This window comes from Ciconia boyciana, chromosome 2, assembly GCF_034638445.1.
Source record: "Ciconia boyciana chromosome 2, ASM3463844v1, whole genome shotgun sequence".
Taxonomy (NCBI): Eukaryota; Metazoa; Chordata; class Aves; order Ciconiiformes; family Ciconiidae; genus Ciconia; species Ciconia boyciana.
Window position 1 is genome coordinate 34,985,308 of NC_132935.1, and position 23,022 is coordinate 35,008,329.

A 23,022-nucleotide genomic window follows, 5' to 3' on the forward strand; every position below is an offset into this window, starting at 1 on the left:
TAACTACTTCTTGACACAGAGTTCCCCATTAAAATGAGAAAGCAATCTGTTCCCCAAGACCCTGGTCAAAACTTGAAAAAATGACCAGAGATTTATCCATAAAATTCCCAATGCAATTAATGGAAGTTTTGTGCCTAAATTGCCTTTACAGCTCTTAGAACCTCAGACTATGTGTACTGCTTGGTTGTACACTTGCAATGTTTAGGTCAGGAAAAAAAAGTAAGTTTTGGGTAGCTGTTGTTTTTTTTCTTCTAGAGGCAGGACAAACAATCCAAAATAAAGGCTGTCAAAGGTACTCTTACTATGTAAATTAATTTTATTCAAAACAGATTAAAAAAACTTACAAAGCTTGCCTAACTACATGAGGTAGTACATGTAGCAAAACAGAAGGCAGAATATAGTATTCTGAAATACAAAGAATACAAATAAGTTTACAAGTTGGAAGGTAATAAATTCAACAACAGAAACAAAAAATACCAAAAATAAAGTTTAACAGCTTTTCAGTCTTAAAGCACCAATACACTTTTCATAGAAAGAAACATAGTATCACCACTACATGTTCTTCATATACCATAATATGGTAAAATTAATGCACAAGGTTGTTCACCATAGATGAATTTTTAAAAATGGTGAAGCAACAAATGACATAATCGTCACTGGGCTCCGTACCACTATACTTCCTGGCCTGCAGGAGTATTTGCCAGGTCATGAGGAGCAAGGTTAGCCTTTGTTACCATTTTCTTTAAGATTTTCTTGAACATTTATCCTCATATTAATGTATAGTATACGGATACCATGCACAGCTTAAGGCCTCAAGCTTGCAAGTTTTTATGTATGTGTACAATCCTACGTTTTTGCTGAAACTCAATTTAGGTAAATTGAAGGAGTCACATGGTAAAAATAAAGCATGTATGTGTGCAGAGCTGCATTGCAGAACTGATGGCTTATTCCTTAATTTCAGGTTACTCCACTTCTCAATATGAAAATTTTCTCAGATTCTTCAAGGTTATATATGTCTATCTCTCACTCACACATCCCAAGATAGCTGAATATCTGTGAAGTCTGTGAAGGACTGGGCCATAATGAATTGCTTATTCGAACTAAAGAGCTTAGCAGCATCCAATAAACATTTTATTTATTAACATATTTAAGAAATAATAAACATGAATGGCCCAGTCTCTTAAAAATATTTCTTTAGAGGAAAACAAGCTAATATGAGCCAGGACTTCCCTATATTTTACATTTTCCTTTTTACTTCAAAATAGGTATTTGTACTTATGATTAGTGTGAAATTGAAAACAGTCTAGCTCTTCATTTATGCTTGCATGGCTAATGCTACTGTAAATCATCAAAAAGTTATATATATTTTTATTTTACTTTAAGGCATGATTTATTATATTGAATTATTGGGATGGCTTCTTTTATGTACATTGGAAATAAAAACTCAGGCCTCCCTATGGTATAGTTTTAAGGTTACTGTTAGTGGCATATATAAAGCACCATACAATAATATATTCAGATGAAGAAAACAAAGAACATTTATGAGCTTTGAATTAACTGTATAGGAGTAACTGCTAAGAAAATATAGCAATATTTAACACAGGATTCAAAATAATGTTATATATCATTATAGATTTTCAAATTAATTTTTCTCCCATGTTTACTTTTACAGATTTTTTTCATTAAGATATATATGTAATTTAAACTTTTTGGTGGAAAGCAGTATACATCTTCTGTACAATAATGTTACAGCTTTATACAAACTTCAGTAATTATAAGAAATGGCCTTTATTATTCTCTTCCAAGTGCTCTGTTTTCACTTGCTTGTTTTACATTTTACTTGCTAGACTCAAACAACAGCAAATACTCTGAACGCCTTGCTTCCTGGAGGATTCTGTAAACTGAAACATAAAAACATTTCTGATGTTACTTTTAAGACTGCAACACTCCAATGACTCAAATTTTCAAATTGTAAAATACAGTTCTAGGATCCTGCGACTCTTCCTGTGACTACTCATAACTTTAACTATCTAAGAATTTTTTTTAAAGCTGTTACAAATAAAAATTACATAAATTTCAGATTAATTTTTCTTCCAAGCGGCTTATTAGGAACAAATCATAACACAAAAAAATTCAAGTAATCGTTTGTGATGAGGGATTCTCGTTTAAAGGATAAAGCTCTATTGAAGCAAAATACTAAAAAATGTTTTTAGGAAAAAGAGAAAGCATGTATCTTATGCTCACTATTCTAGTAACTATATTCGGATAGAACTTGCAGACCTAGGACATCACTTGTTTGTTAGTTGCTTATATTTAATTGTCCCATTGTTTTCTCTTTTGCAAAGCCTGTTTGAGGCATATCAGGGAATGAAAGGGAAATGGAGGTGAAAGTAAGGAAGGGCACAATGAAACAGGTTGCCTGCAATGGCATTACAATCCATCTTCTTCTGCTTTACAGAAAACTTGCATGGGACTGTTTTCCAAACCGCTGACCTTCCAAACTTTACCAAGACGGTAAAGTACAAATAATGATTAAATTTGCAACACTTTTCCTGGCTACATCTCTACTCAATGAGGAGATTGAGATGGAGAACAAAAGTGTCAGTAAGGAAGCACTCTTTCTGAGGGAACTGGATGGTCATGTGGAAAGGCCAAAAAATGTGTAAATTAAGTCACCCACTAAGCAAAGGAAATCTGTATTTTACAAGTTTTCAGGTTTGTTGAAAGGTTTGAGGGAAAGATGCAGGACATCCCCCCACCCCCAATTAAAAATAAGAAAAAAATATCTTTTCCTACTTCCAAGTTCTCTACAGAAACTTTTGGAGGTTTTTTCCCACACAAATTTCGTGGAAAGCCTGTAGTTTTACAGGTTACAATCATTCTTAGCTTTACAGGACTAAAAGAGTGGTACAAGGTTTTTTTTAAGGTAATTTCTCTTTCGTCCTTTAGAACCTGGAGAACTCTTTCCGGGATTAAATTTAATCTGCAACATGTAGCCATGCGTTATCATCATAGAACACATGAATACACTGAATACAGCTAAATGAACTTTCACAGCATCTCCACATCTTTCAGAAAAACACTGTTAAAAACAGTCAAATCATTAAAAAAAAAGAATTAAAAAATATGTTTTAATGATTGTGAATTTTAGTGTTTGTGAATATTATTTATGAACCAGGCTCACTGGTTCAATACCATGTAAATCAGTAATGAACATTTCATCATGAACTTGCATCAGCTACTAGTCTATTGCAGATCCTCTAACTTGGACAGAATAAATCACTAATATTAATTTTAAAAAAATCCCAAAGAAAGCAAAGGCAATTTTCTTATCAAATATTTTGTTAGTTGCAACAGAACCAGGAAAGTAAACAAGAGGGTCATTTTATTTCACAAGCAGCTTTTTAGAGTAATGATATATGAGCTTAGAGGAGGCAGGCAGCTCTGGTACCACAGCTTCTCCAAAGTCACCACAGCTGTTACAAAAGCTCTGTAAATCATCCACGTTGGCCTGTTTGTTTGGTTTCTAGCACTGCCCCAGGTACAAACAGACACAATGCAAGACTTTGTAAATCTTATCGAGGTGAAGGGTAAAGCGTAATCTTTGAAACTGGGCTCTGTACCTTTCTGAATATATCCCATTTTGAAAGGAAGCAACGTACACCTTTCTTTTGTCTACTGGCATAACATCAACATAACCGCCCTGGTTGCGGACTACACCAGCATGTACTGCTGCCCGGCAGATACTGGATATCTAAGAAAGAATGAGGAGAAGATTAGTTTTCATTCATCCTTTTGTTTCAAAATTGTTTAGAAGAAAACTAATAAAGACATTTAAACCAAGTTCTAGGAAACATAAAATAATTATATTTATTGCATGACTAATTTTATTAATCTTACAGTATTTAAATCCGTTTCATAGCAATTGCCATTACCGAAACTTGGTTGGATGAATCCCATGACTGGAGTGTGGCTATTGATGGCTACAGGCTGTTCAGAAGGGACAGGTGTGGAAGGAGTGTGAAGGGAGGGACAGTTCAGAAGGGACATCAGGAAATGGATGGAGTGTGAAGAGCTGTCTCTGAAGAATAGCCACGAGCAGGTTGAAAGCTTATGGGTAAGAATTAGAGACTGAGGCAACAAAGGGAACCTTGTGGTTGGTGTCTACTACAGGCCACCTGATCAAGGGGAGCCTATTGATGAAGTCTTCTTACTCCAGCTACAGGATGCATCACACTCGCAGGCTCTCATCCTGATGGGGAACTTCAACCACCCCAACATCTGCTGGAAAAGTAGCATGGCAAGCTGTAAGCAATCCAGGAGACTCCTGGAGTGCATTGAGGATAACTTCTTAAGCCAGACAGTAGACAGCCCCACCAGAGGGGATGCGATACTGCACCTGATGGTCACCAAGGCAAGTGAGCTAACTGGTGACGTCAAGACTGGAGGCAGCCTGGGCTGCAGTGATCACGCACTGGTGGAGTTCACAGTCCTGAGGGATATGGGCCAGGCGAAGAGTAATGTCAGGACCCTGAGTTTTAGGAAAGCAAACTTCCAGCTCTCCAAGGAGTTAGTCAATAGGACCCCCTGGGAAACTGCCCTCAGGGACAAGGGAGCAGAACAGAGCTGGCAGACCTTTAAGGATGCTTTCCACACAGCACAAGAGCTCTTGATACCCAGGTGTAAGAAATCAGGAAAGGAAGGCAAGAGAGTGGCATGGCTGAGTCAAGACCTGCTGGTCAAACTAAAGGACAAGAAGGAACTGCACAGACAGTGGAAGCAGGGACAAGTGTCCTGGGAAGAGTAGAGGGACACTGCCCGGTTGTGCAGGGTTGGGGTCAGGAAGGCCAAGGCACAGCTGGAGCTGAACTTGGCAAGGGATGTAAAGAATAATAAGAAGGGCTTCTACAGGTATGTCAGCCAGAAAAGGAAGGTCAAAGAAAGCATACACCCTCCCCCCTCCCCACCAATGAGCAAGACTGGCAAACTGGTAACAACAGGTGAGGAGAAGGCTGAGGTACTCAACAACCTTTTTGCTTCAGTCTTCACTGGCAACCCCTCTTCCCACACCTCTCAAGTGGATAGACCACAAGAGAGGGATTAGGGGAGGAAAGTCCCTCCCGCTGTAAGAGAAGATCAGGTTCGTGACTATCTAAGGAACCTGAACATACATAAGACTATGGGACCTGAGGAGTTGCATCCCAGAGTCCTGAGGGAATTGGCTGATGTAGCTGCCAAGACACTCTCCATGATATCTGAAAAGTCATGGCAGTCAGGTGAAGTCCCTGGTGACTGGAAGAAGGGAAACATTACACCCACCTTTAAAAAGAGTAGAAAGGATGACCCTGGGAACTACCAACCTGTCAGCTTCACCTCTGTGCCTGCGAAGATCATGGAACAGATCCTCCTAGAAGCTATGCTAAGGCACATGGAGAACAGGGAGGTGATTTGAGACAGCCAGCATGGCTTCACCAAGGGCAAGTCCTGCCTGACCAACCTAGTGGCCTTCTATGATGGAGTGACTACATCAGTGGGCAAGGGAAGAGCTACGGATGTCATCTATCTGGACTTCTGTAAGGCCTTTGACACGGTCCCCCACAACATCCTTCTCTCTAACTTGGAGAGATATGGATTTGATGGATGGACTGTTCGGTGGATGAGGAATTGGTTGGATGGTCACATCCAGAGGGTAATGGTCAATGGCTCAATGTCCAGATGGAGGTTGGTGACAAGTGGTGTTGCTCAGGGGTCCATACTGGGACCAGCGCTGTTCAAAATTTTCATCAATGACATTGATAGTGGGATCGAGTGCATCCCCAGCAAGTTTGCAGATGACACCAAGCTAAGTGGTGCCGCTGACACACGTGAGGGATGGGATGCCATCCAGAGGGACCTGAACAAGGCCCATGGGCCCATGTGAATCTCAGAGGTTCAACAAGGCCAAGTGCAGGGTCCTGCACCTGGGTCGGGGCAATCCTCAATATCAATACAGGCTGGGGGATGAAGGGATTGAAAGCAGCCCTGCTGAGAAAGGCTTGGGGATACCAGTGGATGAAAAGCTGGACATGAGCCAACAATGTGTGCTCACAGCCCAGAAAGCCAACCGTATCCTGGGCTGCATCAAAAGAAGCGTGACCAGCAGGTCGAGGGGGGTGATTCTGCCCCTCTGCTCTGCTCTGGTGAGACCCCACCTGGAGTGCTGCATCCAGCTCTGGAGCCCTCAGCACAGGAAAGACATGGACCTGCTGGAGCGGGTCCAGAGGAGGGCCACAAAAATGATCAGAGGGATGGAACACCTCTCCTATGAGAAAAAGCTGAGAGAGTTGAGGTTGTTTAGCCTGGAGAAGAGAAGGCTGTGGGGACACCTTATTGCAGCCTTTCAATACTTAAAAGGGGGCTTATAAGAAAGATGGGGACAAACTTTTTAGCAGGGCCTGTTGCGATAGGACAAGGGGTAATGGTTTTAAGGGAGGGCAGATTTAGACTGGATTTAAGAAAGAAATTTTTTACAGTGAGGGTGGTGAAACACTGGAACCAGTTGCCCAGAGAGGTGGTGGATGCCCCATCCCTGGAAACATTCAAGCTCAGGTTGGATGGGGCTCTGAGCAACCTGATCTAGTTGAAGATGTTCCTGCTCATTGCAGGGGCGTTGGACTAGATGACCTTTAAAGGTCCCTTCCAACCCAAACCATTCTATGATTCTATGATTCTATGAATTATGCCAATTTATAGCAGTACAGACACTTCCTCTTCAAAGATCTCCTGCAGCATGACCCCAAAATCATTTATTTCAGGCTGTATCAGTTCAAGGATGAGGAACGTGTTTGAATTCTTGAACCTTTCAAAATGAAAGGCTCTATCAGCCTTCACTTCAGCAGCAGAGAGGGAGTAAAACTCAAACCTTAGTCCCATTAATTATTAGAGAACAGGAGATTCAGTTTAACCTCCAGCCACAGCCAAACAGGGGAACTGTAGAACAGCAAAGGCACGTTGCAGTCATGTTTCTAGGAGGATGTCCTACCCCAAAGGTGAGAGATAGACTGCAATAATTCCATCTCTAGGTGCAAAACCTCAAACAGCAGTGAAATGATCCATATTCGAAGGGTACACCACAATTTCCTATCCAGGCATGGGCAGATATTAAAAGCTAATTAGATTAAAGGTATAATCTGAGCATCAAATAGAAGATAGAGGTCTAAAATCATCCCTTAGCTATGACAGTTGATTAAGGGCAGACTAATGGCTTTAGCTCCTTAATTCTGAGTGAGGAAATAGAGTCAGGAGGTAAAGACTTCAAAATTGCTTCAAAAGAAGAATTTTTAAATCAGGGACTAATTCCACAAACTTTACACAGGCAAAATTCTCTGTGAAGTTAACAGCATTTTTATCTGAGTGAACCTACATTCTCTGGTCACTAATTCCTCTCATGAACCTATGTAGCATAAATAACATCCACACAGGATTGCTCAGTGACAATCTTGATAATGTTCATTTAAATAATTGATTTAAACTTGCAGTCCTCTACTACTCTTTCAACATTTCAAAAATTAGTCACCAGAAGAATAAAACTTCTTAGACACTGCAGAATGTAGGTCCCAATCTTCAATACACAGCACAGCAAAGTGTAGTGCCAGCTACAGTGAATCTCCACTTGAAGCCAAGTTGTTTTGTGGAAAAAGTCTTCAATACAATAGGTCTCTCCTCAACCAACCTTAAAAACTTAGCCAATATAAATATGAATAGCTAGTCACCCAGACCACTATTTAAACAAGAATTGCATTTCTTCCAGTTGTATCTGTTACCGTAGCCATTTTGTAATCTCAATGCTCTATAAAATCAGGAATTTAAAATAGCAGTGATTTTCCTACTCTCATTCCAAGCACAGAACTTGCCAGTTTCACTGTTATATAGTTTGTCTTTTAATGTTATAGTATTTCTAGGAGGAAAGATTTGAAATTGTTTATGCAAAGAATCTTTTGCAAAGATGCTTTAGAATTTTTCTCTTCACACTGCTGGCTGCAGTTTTTGAAAATGCCAGAAGGGATGTCGTTTATACTCCTCTGTACTTTTTTCTCCTCCTCCCAGGGCTACAAGACTTTTGTTATATCCTGAACACCAGTAGTCAGCTTATTTTTAGGATTATAGCATCCTTTATGTACTCCTACTATGGGAGTAAGTTAAGATCAGATTGATCATGTGCAATTTCAAATATACAGGGGGAAAAATGGCCTCTGCAATACAGGATTACAGTCTAAAGAAACAAAAGATGAGATTTACAAGCAATTAACTATGGTGAAGAACTAGGACACTATTAATTACTAGTACTATAATACAGTAGTAACTTTGTTTTCAGTTCACATTGGAGATATTAAAAAAGCTAGAGCTACAATTGGGGAAAAGAAAGATCAAAGTTTGTCACCTTTGTAATAGTAACCAAAAGGCTACACTTTATGTAAGTCATTAGATAGGTAAATACCTTCATAATTACGTTTGAGGGTAGCTAAGATCCTGGCTGTTCCAATGTTATTTGGAAGTTTCTAGTCGAGTAAAAAAGAAAGGAAAAGTCAAGGGATGGAGATTTTGACAGAAGAGTCTGACTGTTTTTTGGAAACTATTTCCAGTAAAGGATGGGGTCATTGTTAGCATTGGTACCACAACTGGTTCCTGGATCAATGAAGTACAGCTAGGCTAATGCACAACATTTTAAAGCTAAAGGGAAGACGCTTATATGGGATATGTGAAAAAGGAGAGGTCAGAAGAATGGTGTTCATGAGGCCAGCTCAGAGGCTATTATCAGATGAAAAATAAACTGCTATTCTGATGCTGCCTTCCAGATGAGATTGGAGAATAAATGTGCATACTTTTTGAATAGATGAACAATTAAATGAGTATAAATTCATAATTATGAATTAGGTCATAAGAATACAGATGAATAAATGCATGTAGTTTTATCAATATATATATAATATAATTTTTTTGAGAAAGTATTATCTGCTTTGAGCTTTCAAGAACTTCTCATTGGCTTGGCAATCTTCATCTAAATGAAATCAGATTCCAGTACTGATGCCATAATATTTCCTGTACTTAATAATATTATGTCATCCTGATCACACTTCCTTGAACTGTTAAGGTGAACCTCCTGTTAATTTAAGCGGAGCAGGATTTCACACTTAGGTCTATCACAACTTTCAGCATATTATTGGTATTTTACATTAGCAGCCTTATGTCACTTTCTGGAAGTCTTCATCAGAGATTTGGGTTTGGTTCTTTAATTTTGATGAACTCACTCCAAAGAATATATAAGGCAGTATTTTTAAGTTAACATAAACAATTCATATAGCATTATATGACCTTGCTTTATTGCTGTGCTGTGAACCCTCTGAAATTTGTTAGTATTTAACAGGTCATAGAATCTGAATACCAAGCTGCTTAATTATTTTCCTTCTTCAGCTACTCAGCAAAATACCAAATATCTACCTCAGCATAGCAGTACTCTGCAAAGGCATTTTAACCACAAGCATCTCTCCCTCACCATCACAGGACTATAGAACTATTTAATAGCTTTTTTACATCATATTGTTTATAGTTCACCACGGCAGAGAATTATGAATACTTTTACACAAGTATTAGGGAAATATTTCCATATATGGTTACTGAAACAAAAATTAATATTGCCAAAGTTCTCAGATGGTATGAAATTATACAACTCCATCAAATTCTTTAGATAAAAGACCTTTGTTGATCTCTAGCCCCCAGAAGGAGGCTGAATTTTTTTGTAGAACTGCTCAATCAACACCCATAATGTAGAGTCACTACTGGTAAGAGATTGTCTTTGGGAAAATGTTGCCTCCTCTGAAAACAACAGGATAAATACAAACCTTAATCTCTTTAGAAATTCTTATAAGGCAACTGCAATGTGGTTAAGAATTTCTACCATATACATATCTAAGGTGTGTCCATTGAAATAAAATTTTACCAAAAAAATCTGCAAGTGAAGGAATTTTCAACTGAACTGTTGTAGCCTCCCCTTCTCTCTGTGAAAATGTTTGTTATTTTGGTACCTTGATGATCCAGGGACTAACAGCAACAACAAAGGACAATCTCTGTACAGGCAGGCGCTGCAAGATCATCTCCAACAGAGTTCAGACAATCACATCGGGCCTGACATGATTCAGTTCTTGGGAAGTTTTTTATTTTATTTTACAAATGAGGTTATATTGAATAGTGCTTTAAAAATACAGATATTTTTTAAATGCTTGTGAACATGACACGATTCTGAAATTCCAGAAATAAGAGGCAAAAAGTTTTAGACAAAATGGATTAACCAGAGTTGAAAAGTGGAACCAACTCTTCAGCACAAGATAGGAGGAAACTTTCTTTTTTTCCAGGTCTCCCAACAAGGCAAAGCATTGCCATGTGGAAACCCTTAGCAGTGGGACCAGCAGAGACACAAAGCACAAAGGTGGCAATGTGTTTGGGCCATATGCAGAATGAGAAATTTGTGCTTCTGTCTGCTGAGAATGACCCATACTACAGTTCTTATTCATACCATAATAGGTCTATTCAGAAAATAAACTAATTGTACCATACATGCAGAATAAGAGATATTTTTGTTTTAAAGAGCTTGCAGCCTACCTCAAGACAAGAGAAACAAAGGGAGATCAACTAAAAAAATAGAAGGTATAGAGCACAGGGGGATGGGTATTACAAGAAAACTCCCCACACACATAAGTTTAGAGATGCTGGCTATATGAACCATGGCTGTGATTTATCTGCCACAGACAAAGAGACAAGAGCTAGCAGACTGGGAGAATGGAGGATTAAATAATGGGGGGTTTTGTTTCAACTGAGTTAGGGACAGTCATTGCAACGTCAAAGGAAAAAAAGAATGGGAAGAAAAAGGTAAAAATTCTGTGGGGCACTACTGATAAACCAGAGAACAACCCTTCTCAGGAACAGGGAGGAAAAAAAAGTCACTGTAAAATATGAAATGAGTTTAAGAATGAATGTCTGATCAGACCAAAGCCAGAAAAGAAGTTTAACTAGATTCTCATGAATACTACAAAAATGGTCTTGTAAACATCTTTTTGCATTAGTGACATCTATTAAAGTTATTTTCTTTTTATCTTAATATCTCTGCAAGATCTTCTTCATTTACTGAATGCAAGTGGCCTAAGCACTAGTGCAAATAAATAGTCATGTGCATATATGCATACATCCATACACATATATATGCATTTTTGAAACAAAAGAATTTGCAGGAATGTCACAAAAAAAAATCTGTTTGTGGAATCAACCAAGTAGATCATGGACTGCAATTTCAAATACATTTGCTATAAGTGGGCAACTGAATTCTCTATATCTATGAACAAAACTGTCTGTGAATACATGAGAAACTGCAAAAGAGATTATTAAAACTGTAAAATAGATTATTCTCTATAAATACTTCACCTGGAACTAGTTCAATAATAAATTATAATACACAAAATAATCATATTATTTAGTGAAAATTTCAATAAGAAGTAACTTTAAAATAATTTAAATGTTAGCAACAAAGGAACATTGTAGAAAATTTCATAATGCTGATACCATCGATGGGATAATCTATACAAATATAGGTAAGACACATCTGTCTATATCTAAGCTAGGTGCCCTAGGACCCTTCTGTAAGAAATGGAGAGGAATAGATGTCTCTATTAGGCAATTCATCTCATACTGAGGTAGACGCTCTGAAAAGGTCAAATGAATTCTGTTATGCAGATGCCTATTTATCTCCTTTACCACTATACTGTATGTGCTACAAACTACTATAAACAGAACCTAGAATAGCACCTTTGGTGTAGATAACTACCCTGACAGCATCTGAAGTTGATAAGAAGACTCCCATCCCTAGTTTCTTACCTGTATTTATGTCCATTTTTTCCTAAAAGCAGTATGGCTGCACACATTTCTATACAACGGAGATGAATAATGAGATAGTACATCTAGAATAATTTTAAAGCATAACTCTATAATACTAATTGAAGTAATCTGGGACTTCTCCAACCAAAGCAAATACATATTCTGAGATGTTCTCCTATGTAAGTTAAACAGAAATGGGTCTTCTTTCTCCCACAACAAGTTACAAATCCTAACCCTACAAGTCTTTTCTAACTTTGGCTGTAACCTTTGATTGCAACCACAGGACTGAAAGAAAATTGTTTTCCACAAAATGAACTATCACTGCATCTATTTTCAGTGCCCCTCTTAAACGCTTTAAGGACCCAGTTCCACATGCACAAATCAATTTACTTCCTGAATTGGAAGTACTTTTCACACATGTAACACTACTCACAGACAAGAGTGTTTTCGGGACAAGTTACTCAGGTAATCTAATGGACATTAGTTAGTTTCAAAATAATGATGAATAAATATTTGCATATTATTTTCACACATTTCAAAGTGCTGGAAAGTAGTGAAAATCATCATGTGACCCAGCTGGTTGCCATACCATTCCTTACGACAGCTAAAAGAGTTAAAACAAACCGTTGACTGGCAAAAATGTGAACTGCTCTCTCTGCCACTACATCCTGGCTTCTCCATAGAGAGATGACAAAGGAGAGGCATAAAAAAGAACTTTCTTTTCATTATTTCTACCCACTTCAGAACTAAACACTATGTAGAAAAGTCAGGGAAAAAAAAGTTGTCTAGGAAACAGAACGACCAAAAAAAAAATCGCTCTGTTAAAATAATATGACGTGAGATACTGTACACAAATATATCAAAATCTTGCTGCAAATATTTAGCTATCTAGACAGATAAGAAATATCCAAAATAATGAGACTGTGGACATTTATTTTCAGAATAATTTTTTTTGGCTAGTTTAATTTGACAGAAGTTATGGTTGCATCAGGGTCTAAAGAGCCAGGGTTTAAATGAGTATACACTGCCAATACTGAACAAATCAGTGGGAATTTTGATAAAAAATTGAAAATATGGGTCCAGAGACTACTGCAGTCTACGCTGAGTCTTCAAATAACTTTCCGTTATCTTCAGCAGCTGAGTACTACTAACTTAAATGGGAGCCTCTGAAAAAGAACTTCCAAAAAAACTGTGTAAAAAATCAGCATATGGAGGAAAACTGGATATCTTTATTATATCTTATTATCTTTACATTATAGCTTTTCATAGGATTTTATATTTTATTATGTAATGCAATGTAAATCACTATACTTACATCGGAATAAATTTGTGTTCCAATTACACGAGCATAGTGTGGATTTGCCTGCATACAGTTGCGAGGACAATACACCCTGAAATATCAAAAATTAACCACACAGAGTTAGGAAGAACGATATCAGAGTATTACTATATCATATTCAACATCAACATTATTGAGTATAAATCAATTTGATGATGCATACATATGTGTCCATGCTGATAGTAAAAGGCTGTCAGTTCTTGAGGCTTTGACAATATGTGTGAAAGCATTGCTGATGTACGTTGTGGTTCATAAGAAAGTGCTTGAAAACATACTTCAAGAGGTCTGGTCTTCTTCCTTTTGGATAAGCAGATGGTGTTGTTCAACATATGTGAGGCCAGTAGAAAAGCCAGTGAGAAGAGAGACTGTTCAGTCTTATATTATTATCTGTTTCTACAGCATGCTATACAAACTGTACAGTTGAATACCTTCACAGGAGAGGCATATCTGAATGAGGACCTGCTATGATGCTGGTGACCTGGTGATGCAAGCCAATTTAGCAGCTTATAATGAGGGTGAGCACCTGGCATCTGTGGCTAAAATGAAAAACTTTGGAAGGTAATGAGATTCCTAGCTGATTCTAGGAGATCAGAAAGCTACTGAAACAAAGACTGTCTTTATTCAACTGCGTTCTGTTAACCTTTGAGAAAAACTCTCTCTGTGATTTCTGCCTGCTGTAGCTCCAAAATGCACAGGAAAAGCATGTGGGAAGCTAACAATAGTATAGAAGGTATCAAGCATCTTGTTTGGCAATTGTGATATGCCACAAGGAAGAAGTACCAGTCAGCTCCAGATCTACTCTGAGCTGTTTCATTTAAAAAATGGGTCATGCCCTAATGGCTTTGGAGCCACCCTACACGGGGCAGCCCAGGGCAAGCGTTCTTCTCCAGGACCGTATCCATGCTCTAATTGATATTCGGCACGTCACACCACTTGGGCATGCTACAGTCTTACCAGATGAGCAATTAAAACAGGCTGATGCAGCTAGGAAAGAGATTTTCGTCCGAAGGAAGCAAGATGTCAAAGAGGCCTTTGATTTATGAAGACCTGCTGATTTATGATTAGGGCATGAGAGGGAAAAATGAGGTTGTGCAATCAATGCCATAGCTGATTACTGCTTTTAACTCCTGAGACTACATTTTCAGAATTAAGTTAAGAGCATGCACAGAATCTTGAATGAATTGCTGCTCTTGTGAAGTTCCTTAAGTTGATGCATCAGAATTAATCAGTCATTTTAACCTTATTTTTATTTTTAAATTTTCTTGAAGATAGACCCTATTTTCCTCTTAATGAAGCTAGTTTTAGTTTTAATAATGAAGAAAAAAAGAAAAATATAGAAATATGACATTGTACCCATCCATTCCTGCATTCCACTCCTTTGCTTACTTCTCCACATCTTCCAGCTAGAAAGCCAGGACTCATAGCCAAACACCAAAAAAGTCTACGGACCCAAGTGCTACACGACGGGATGTTTTCCTAGCAGTTCTGGCTTTGTACTTGCTTCCTGTATTGGCTGTAGGATTGCTATGAAAGTAATCCTGTGGATATCTCCAGCTTAGTTTGCGGTAATTCATGCTACAGTGTATTTACCTTTGACTCATCTATGGCTTTAAGAACTGTTACCAATTTCCTTCCTCAAAATACTGCGGCACAGGCTCCTTTCAAAGAGTTAAAAATGTAGGCTTCAAATAAATGGTGCATATTCTTAAAGCTGTTAACTGACCTGCAGACCACACCTTACCTTAACAACACGTATTTCAATTTTTTTGCAAACATATCTGCTCACTCTATCCTCCAAAACTCACAAACGAGTTGATAACTTCTATGATAAATATATGTATCTACGATAAATATCTGTATCATATCCTTTTATTGTATCTATTTTACAGGCAAATAAACTGAAATAAAGTGTATTTTGCCCAAGGTGCATAGATTTAATAGCGGACAATGAAAAAGAAAAATGCATCTTACTTCACACTCTGGTTTAACCAACAACAATTTCACTAAGATTTGCCAAGGGACCAAAGAAAGATCTTTATGGGCAAAAGAAAGTGAGATTCTCCTAATGAAAAAGCCTGTAGATCATCTTTGCTTATCTTAGACCAAAGACTAAAATATCAGTAAAACATTTCTGGCTTCACTTTTACAGCCACTGTTGTCACCTTTATCAATGACAACTATAGATAATTAGTAACTGACAGAAAATATGACAGCACTTTGAATTAATAAGACTCAAAGAATTTTACCTTGGGCAGTGTGAGGCTGGTTTTTGAAATGGGCACAATTGTTCCACTGTTGTTTCACAGGTGATAGCTTGAACTGAAGAAAGTAAAACAGAAATGAATAAATGTGTGCCATTTAGAAAAAACATAACTCAAAGTAGTACTGAGTTTACAAGAAATAAATGCTAACCTGTTACTTTAGAGACAGTGAAGGAGTTAGCAGACTGGTATTTTCTGAAAAAGAAGTAATAGACTTAGTCAGTAAATAACATCTCTCAATGATTTCTTCTAGCGAGAATTGTTATTAGAGAATCTAGAAAAAAACTCAAGACATTGTCCCCAGTCAATTTTAACTCACTGCACCCCCTCTCCCCAGTTGTGAATCTATTTAATGCAATGACACTTTACTTTGTATTCCCAGTGAGTCTGTCTGAAAACCAGGAATGCATGTTAAACTCTTTCAGTAATTTAATTTGCTAAGAGAATAAGTGTGCTAGGAACAAATTACGCAATCTATTTGTCCCTCAAAATGTAGCAACCAAAATCTGTCGCTGAGAATTGCTCACAACCATCCACCTACCAGAAGAGATCATTCGTTCCCCCCCAAAGGTTCATTCCTACAAACAGCTCCAACACTGGGAGTTTCTCCTGGCAGCCTTTTTGAAAAATTTCATTAAATTTTACTTTTGGATCTTGTGTCTATGTTTATCACCAGTATCACTATAAACCCAGTATAAAATGTAACAGTCTGTTTTTCTGACAGACTCAGTACATACGGTACTCAGATGTATCTGTTTCCTGTTGTTATATAAAGTCAGGTACATACATTCTGTTGTTACATTATAATTGATAAACACTTCTATTTTACTCCTCTTTATCTCCTATTTTACTCCTCTCTTACTCCTCTTTTAACTCATTCTAATATTTTTCATCTGTAACAAAGAAGCTGATGATGCTTTTGGCACCCATAAAGTTATTTATTATTTTAAAAAAACCCAAGGAACTGATTCCCTATTCACCTTTGCAGCAAGTTACTCCTGTGTGCTCCATAGCACTGCAATTTGTATTCAGAAACTATGCATTGGTTTATTTAGTTGTATCGCCCACCAATTTCACATTTGCTCATTTATTGGATTCCAATTTGCTTTCATGGAGTTAGCTCATACTTCTGTTGCCCTAGCATTGTCAAACACTGATATGGGAATACTTCACTGTATTCTATTGTTGATTAGCTTGCTGAGATATTGTTAAAAATGGTATTCTATACTACAAAAATGCAACAGTTGAAAAAACATCTGTATTAGCAATCCTGATTATAAATCAAAGGAGCTGAAGATTAGGAAATTTGCTATATGTTACACTGACATTCCCTTTTCTGCCTTTCTGTTTTGCAATATGCACTAGAGGTGAGATCCACTTCATTTCACCTATTCATTGAATAGATACATAGTTTATGTAAGGCTCCACCTAGAGACACTGGTGATAGTCAGGTAGCTGCAAGGGATCCCCAGCTTTATTGATGGGCCTTTTGAAGGTTGAAACTTTGGTAAACCATCTTTATTTATCTCAAAGACTTTGATTTATATACTGACTTATAAAGCTGATGCCTGATCACAGTATTTTGTAAATTCACTCTAAAAGGTGATGTCTTAAATACTATAGGACATTAACGAAGAATTATGTCATCTGTGCACACACATTGAAGCAGGAGTTTCCTGAAATATACTTGTACATAGGAAGGTATAGATTTGGTCCTTTAACAGTCTTTTATGTATAAGGCATCTAAATTTTTTTTACAATGTCTGAATCACAAAACCAAAACGGCCATTACTATTCAGCAATGATACAATTATCCATGCCCACAGAAAACAAAACCAAGTGTTAACACCTCACTCTGAGTTCCGATTCTCAGAGGATAGGTGCTAAACACACTTTGTAGACTGGACACCTGTACAGTTTTGTCTCAGATGGCATAGAAACACAGAGATTTCAAATGATGGGAAATCAATTTCTTCTAGTTTGAAGATTTTCTACAGTTTAACTACTCCTACATTTGTAAGAAAGCTGGCTCCTAATATGTTAGTATTGATATAATCAAGATTTACTTCTCTCTTTGTCTCAAAGCATTTAAAAAAGAGAGATTTGTCTGTATCTTCATTTTTAGGGGGGGTAACTTAAACCACAGTCAGCTCATTGGATGACCCAAAGAAACTGATATCAATGCCTTAAGTGCTACCCAGGTAGCCCAAATTATAGGCCACTGAATTTAGTCTACCTGGTCAGTGTTTTTCTCTATCCTGGATTAGGTAAATCTGTTGAAAAGAGAAATTATGAAAGGTGTCATAGCACATGGCATTTGTTTGCACAGCACAGAGTGAGAGCACAGCCTCTAATGATTACCTATCTCCTTACCCTCTGGTTCACACCTGAGCCAAATATATCACTCAGCAAAATTCTGTTTTCTTTCAGTTCGATATTACCCATACATTAACTGTTACACACATACTACTATTACACATATACTAACTATAGACAGAAATAAGGACAGCAGTGTACATCTCTGCAGAATACATTAAGATATAGTGAAGCATAATTTGCAAATACTAATAATATCTTCGATTCAAACATACTAATACCAATGTTGTCCTATCATTGGATAATTATGTATGGAAACAGCCAAGTATTCTCCACCTTAATACACTGTTTTTCTGGTTTTTCTTTTAGCATGTCAACAAGTACTTGGACCTGTTTTCACATACCAGTCTTAGGGCAAGCACCTGAACAGTGTAGTACACCTCCAAATGACACTTCCACCATATGTGATATTATTCCATCACTGGCCAATGCAGAAATTGTGCAAAATATTGGCGTGAAATAGCATATGTAAATTGTGGAATTGTGATGAAACTATTAAACATACAGGAAGAGGTGTACTTGCTACTTGGTTCATATTATTCATATGCACAGTACAAGAGGGTCACTTCCAAACACAAACTTGAAAGATTATTGCCTTGGTAGCTGTCATAGATTACTGTGTCCATGGGCCAACCCTGGAAATATTACCAGCTTTGTCCAAAACATGTAAAACAATCTAGTTCAGTGCCAGTATGTACTAACACTTACAAATGAATTAACTGAATACTCCAAATATTGAGATTATTCAACTACAAATACTAACTTACTGCCCAAGTGATTTTGTAAATTATTTCACCTTTTTTCGCATCATTATTGCATCACTTTTCTGTACACCATTAGACACTGGCTAAAATTTCAGAATGGATACAATATCTGTATATCCACATGCCTTTTTATAGCATTTTCATATTCTTTATGGTAAAAAGTATGAACAAAATGTTATTACTGTGATATATTTTGTATGAAATAAAAAGAAACAGGTGAAAAACTTTCCATACATTTTAAGAAAACTTACCCAATTGACTGAATGCCATTTCTGTAGGACTTGATAAAGTAATTTTTCCTTCCTTGCCTAGTGACATCAACCCAACCACCTTCATTGTCTAGGATGCCATAATGTATGGCAGCTTTACAAATACTGGATTGCTGAAAAACAGACCAGGAAAAGCAGTGCCATGTCAGACAAAGCCACTATTTCACATTGTAATTTATTTGTGAAAAAATCAGGTTTTAATTACAATGTGTCATTAAAAACTTGGTAGATAATCTATTAAGTTCAATGTGGTCTATGTAGGTATTATTTCAAATTAAGAAAACACCACTTTGCCTCACTCAGAGGCAAACTATACTCACTTACAGTATATTGTTCACAGTAGCTGTTATTTCCTATAGTGTTTTTCAGTTCTACAGAGTAAATGATATATTTTCAGCTAGCATTAAGCTTACACAAGTAGGCCTGCCTTACTGAAACAATTTATATGAGTATACCCACAAATTGCTGTTTTTCTCCTTAAGTCGCACCTTCACGTATTTACACCCAAATATGCAGACACAAAAATTCTATTTCTGTGCATGTATAAGAAGTATGAAATACATTTGGACAGTACATGCAGAATAGCAGATGCAAACTTAGATCATCTATCGGCTAATGCCATCTTAAACATTTGGTGTAAGCTTTTATTTTTGGTGAATATTGATTTCTTCAAAATCCATTCTTAATATGATTTTAACTAGTATTCCAACAGAAAAGAAATTTCATTAAACAATCTACTGATACAAAATCTAATTTTAAAAAGTTTACCATTTCATAATGTACACTTCCAATAACTTTGGCTTTGCTATCCAAACAGCCAGCAGGACATTCATACCTAAGAAAATAAAATACAACTTGGTCTTAAATCCTGTGATTACAAAAAGGGAAAATATTCCAGCTCACATACAAATATAGCCTTTTATAATAATCTCAGAATGACAACTGTAAAATTTACCATACCTATTGCAAGTTGTTCCTTTGCACTGATCTCTTAGCCTTACTTCACATGAAACAATCTGAGCTAAAACAAGCAAAAAGCAATTTCACTGCAATGAATTCAATACTATATAATTCAAATTTGTTGACCACTTGCAAATCAGGTAAATTCCTTACACATTTGCTGTGTGCTTATTACTTCATTTTTCTCACTGTCATCACTGCCTGTGGAGCCTGAAGGTGAATGAGTTCTTGGCCGGCTTTGTGCCGTTGCATCCTGGGCTTTGGATCGCTGCCGTTCAATCTCATTGGTTTCCTCTTCTGGTTCGTGGGGAGAGTAAGGCCTTTCTGAATCCTCTGTTTCAGAAAACGGGCAAAAAATAATCTCTCAGGCAAAAAAGTTCAGTGTTTGTGGAATATAAATTCCTTACCATGTTTTGATAACATGGCTTTGTTTTCAAAAAATGGTGGGTGAATACAAGCAAGAAAGCAAGGAAAACTTCCCACTGCTTCATAAGATGAAGACCTCCAGCTTAACAATACATCTCAAGTATCTTTCTGATGCTGAAAAAAGGTAGAATTTTTCTAGCACAGGCAGCACAACAGAGGTATGAAAGTGCTCTTAACACTTCTGTTTTAGTATCTTCTTTATGTCATCAGAAAACCAATAAAACAAAGGTCATATTTGTTTTATACATTTGAAGAATTTTACCAAGTTCATAGATAACTTGTAATTAAAGAAGACAATTTCATAAAAACATACACCTGAAAATGAGGCCCTTCTGTTCATACATAATGAAAATAATTTTGAAATACTCATCACTGAATCTACATTTCTTACTTAAGCAAGAACCATAAGGAAAGTATTTGGGCACATTGATGCAGCTTTTATGGTCCATATGAATAGATGAATAACTTTCAAAAGTTACTAACAAAAATTGCTAAATTACTTGTACATAGAGTAAAACAAAAAGAAATAGCAGCTTCATAATATGCTGTGTTTCAATGCTATAAAATATGAATATTTTGTTCTTGATTTTTCTTATAGCAATGCACATGGCTATGTCTCTGAGATAACATGTTTCCCTATAAACAAATCACAGCATAGACTTCCACTATAATTACAGAAAGGCATACAAATAGCACACAGTGACAGTCTACATCTTTGTGTACCGAAAGCCCTCAACTGGCACTTAAATCAGCAGGAGTTCAGTACATTCCACTCCCTCTGGTGAGGCTTGGCCTCACGTATCATAAGTACATGACCTCATTCATCATAGTAAAGTAGGCCCCTACCAGGTCTCTGGGCACTTGCATAATATATTCTATTCCACTATGTTAAAGCATAATGAGGAAAGAAAGCAAAAGAAAGGTTACATTTCTCTGCCCATTTATAGTTGTACTGTTGAAATAGTACATACCTCTGTAACAAAGATTTTCTCTGCAACCTCCTCCAAAACTAGGGGGACATGCGGAACAAGGGCGGCCAGGTTTATAAGGAGCATGACCCCACCAGTTACCCCTTTACACCAAAAAAAAAAAAAAAATTATCAAAACATGCCTTAATAAATGAACATTTTATCATTAAACAGCATTTAATATGTGGAAAAATAAATGATGAAAAAGAGCAAACACTTAGACTATAACATTGTTTTGATATACCAAATGCACAAGAAGTAATTGAAAAGTTCATGAAGAAAAAACTGAAATACTGCTGTAAACTGATGTAAGATCTTTTTAGATTAGCATAACACCGTAAGACTAAATTCCTCAATTACATGAGAACAGTCTCTGCTCTCCTAAATGGAATATTCTATAGAATTTTATCTTAACCATGGGCTTCATGTTACACATTCCTTAAAGTCACAATGGGGAGATACATTTATTTTTCAGACAAATATCAGACTACAACAAAGAACTCTGATGTTGTATGCTAAAACACAGGCCAGAAAACTGAAGCTCTAGAAAATCACAAGAGCATTTGCTCAGCCAAAGGCTGCCTTGCAAACAATGCTCTACTTTGTAATAGTACAAAAAATAGAAAACCCGGACTGATTTCCTTTCAGATTACTTCCTGGATTATTATAAAGTATCTTGCCCGCTCAAGATATTACTGGGTGTCAGCCTACTTACTTAGGAGAATAATTGCATACAAGATAGACTGCTTTTGGCCAAATCTGTCCCCAGATGTTCATGTTATGACACAAATTAATTGCACAACCAATTCTGCTACTTGTAGCCCAAACAACCTATGGAAAAGGAAAGAGAAAGGCATGTGAAAACCAAAGCTGATTAACATAAAATCGAAACCATCTCCGAACTTCAACGTATAAAACTCAAATCACAGAAGTGATGTTATATTCCCCTCTGTTATAAATGGGTTGAAGTGACCTAATTACCACTGTCAAAAGGCCATTCAGTTATATCCTTATTAGAAAGAAAAGCATTACCTTGTTACAAAAGATATGGCTCTCATTTCATATAAATGGTCTAAGCATATGTTTGAAAGTGTAGCAAAATATTTACAAAACATAATCTGAAGAACTGATTCTTGGAATTACAATTAATAGATAATTGTGAGTTAGAAGAAGTTAGGTTCCTGTGCCCTGGAGTTCTCAGCCAACCTAAGGACCCAGAGGGGTTTAGATTGGTTAGACTGAGAGAATAGGTATTTGTCAGCAGTGAAAGGAGGTAACATAAACGATAAAACTATTCAGAAAAAAACTCATACACTGAAAAGATTCAAGTAAAGGATTTTAAATGAATATGCTTTCACGTCATTGCAATCTATGGTGGCTGTGCTCCTTTATTCATCTGTTGAAACCACTTTCATTTCAGATCTCAAAATAATCTGAATGGCAAAGGCTGGAACGTTCAAATTAGACAAATATGACAGGTGCTAAACTTGTATTAGTTCAAGATAAGCCAACTGTGTAGTTCCAAAAGGATTTGTGAGTTGAAAGAGATAGGTACTGTGAAGAATTAGTACCACAAAGAACTAAATATATTTATTGTAGAACTCGCATATAATGGATAAGTGTAATTAAAGGTATTTTTACAGAAATGGTAAATAAGAATATGGAGGCAATTCTGTCTTAAAATTAGATACAATTGTAAATTGTGCTAGTAAACAAACAATAAGTGTTTAAAAACTAATCATTTTGAAGTTTTCTAAT

General features: G+C 36.8%; 1 protein-coding gene across 4 annotated transcripts in view; it reads right to left on the minus strand.

The window, feature by feature from the left end:
• Positions 1-359: 359 nt before the first annotated feature.
• The window catches only part of CRISPLD1 (cysteine rich secretory protein LCCL domain containing 1), a 47,543-nt gene continuing 24,880 nt past the window's right edge, over positions 360-23,022 (minus strand). Inside the window, exons 3-13 of one of the 4 annotated variants that reach the window (XM_072852318.1) lie at positions 21,980-22,095; positions 21,268-21,368; positions 20,024-20,203; positions 19,871-19,931; positions 19,679-19,745; positions 18,893-19,023; positions 15,653-15,696; positions 15,487-15,559; positions 13,217-13,292; positions 3,624-3,754; positions 360-1,901 (exon numbers count right to left, since the gene is read on the minus strand). In XM_072852318.1, the coding sequence (XP_072708419.1) occupies positions 1,850-1,901; positions 3,624-3,754; positions 13,217-13,292; positions 15,487-15,559; positions 15,653-15,696; positions 18,893-19,023; positions 19,679-19,745; positions 19,871-19,931; positions 20,024-20,203; positions 21,268-21,368; positions 21,980-22,041 (978 nt within the window). In that variant the 5' untranslated portion in view covers positions 22,042-22,095 and the 3' untranslated portion in view covers positions 360-1,849. Of the gene's footprint in view, positions 1,902-3,623; positions 3,755-12,865; positions 13,079-13,216; positions 13,293-15,486; positions 15,560-15,652; positions 15,697-18,892; positions 19,024-19,678; positions 19,746-19,870; positions 19,932-20,023; positions 20,204-21,267; positions 21,369-21,979; positions 22,096-23,022 lie in introns of those variants that run through there. The other 3 variants (XM_072852317.1, XM_072852315.1, XM_072852316.1) reach the window with 3 other exon arrangements.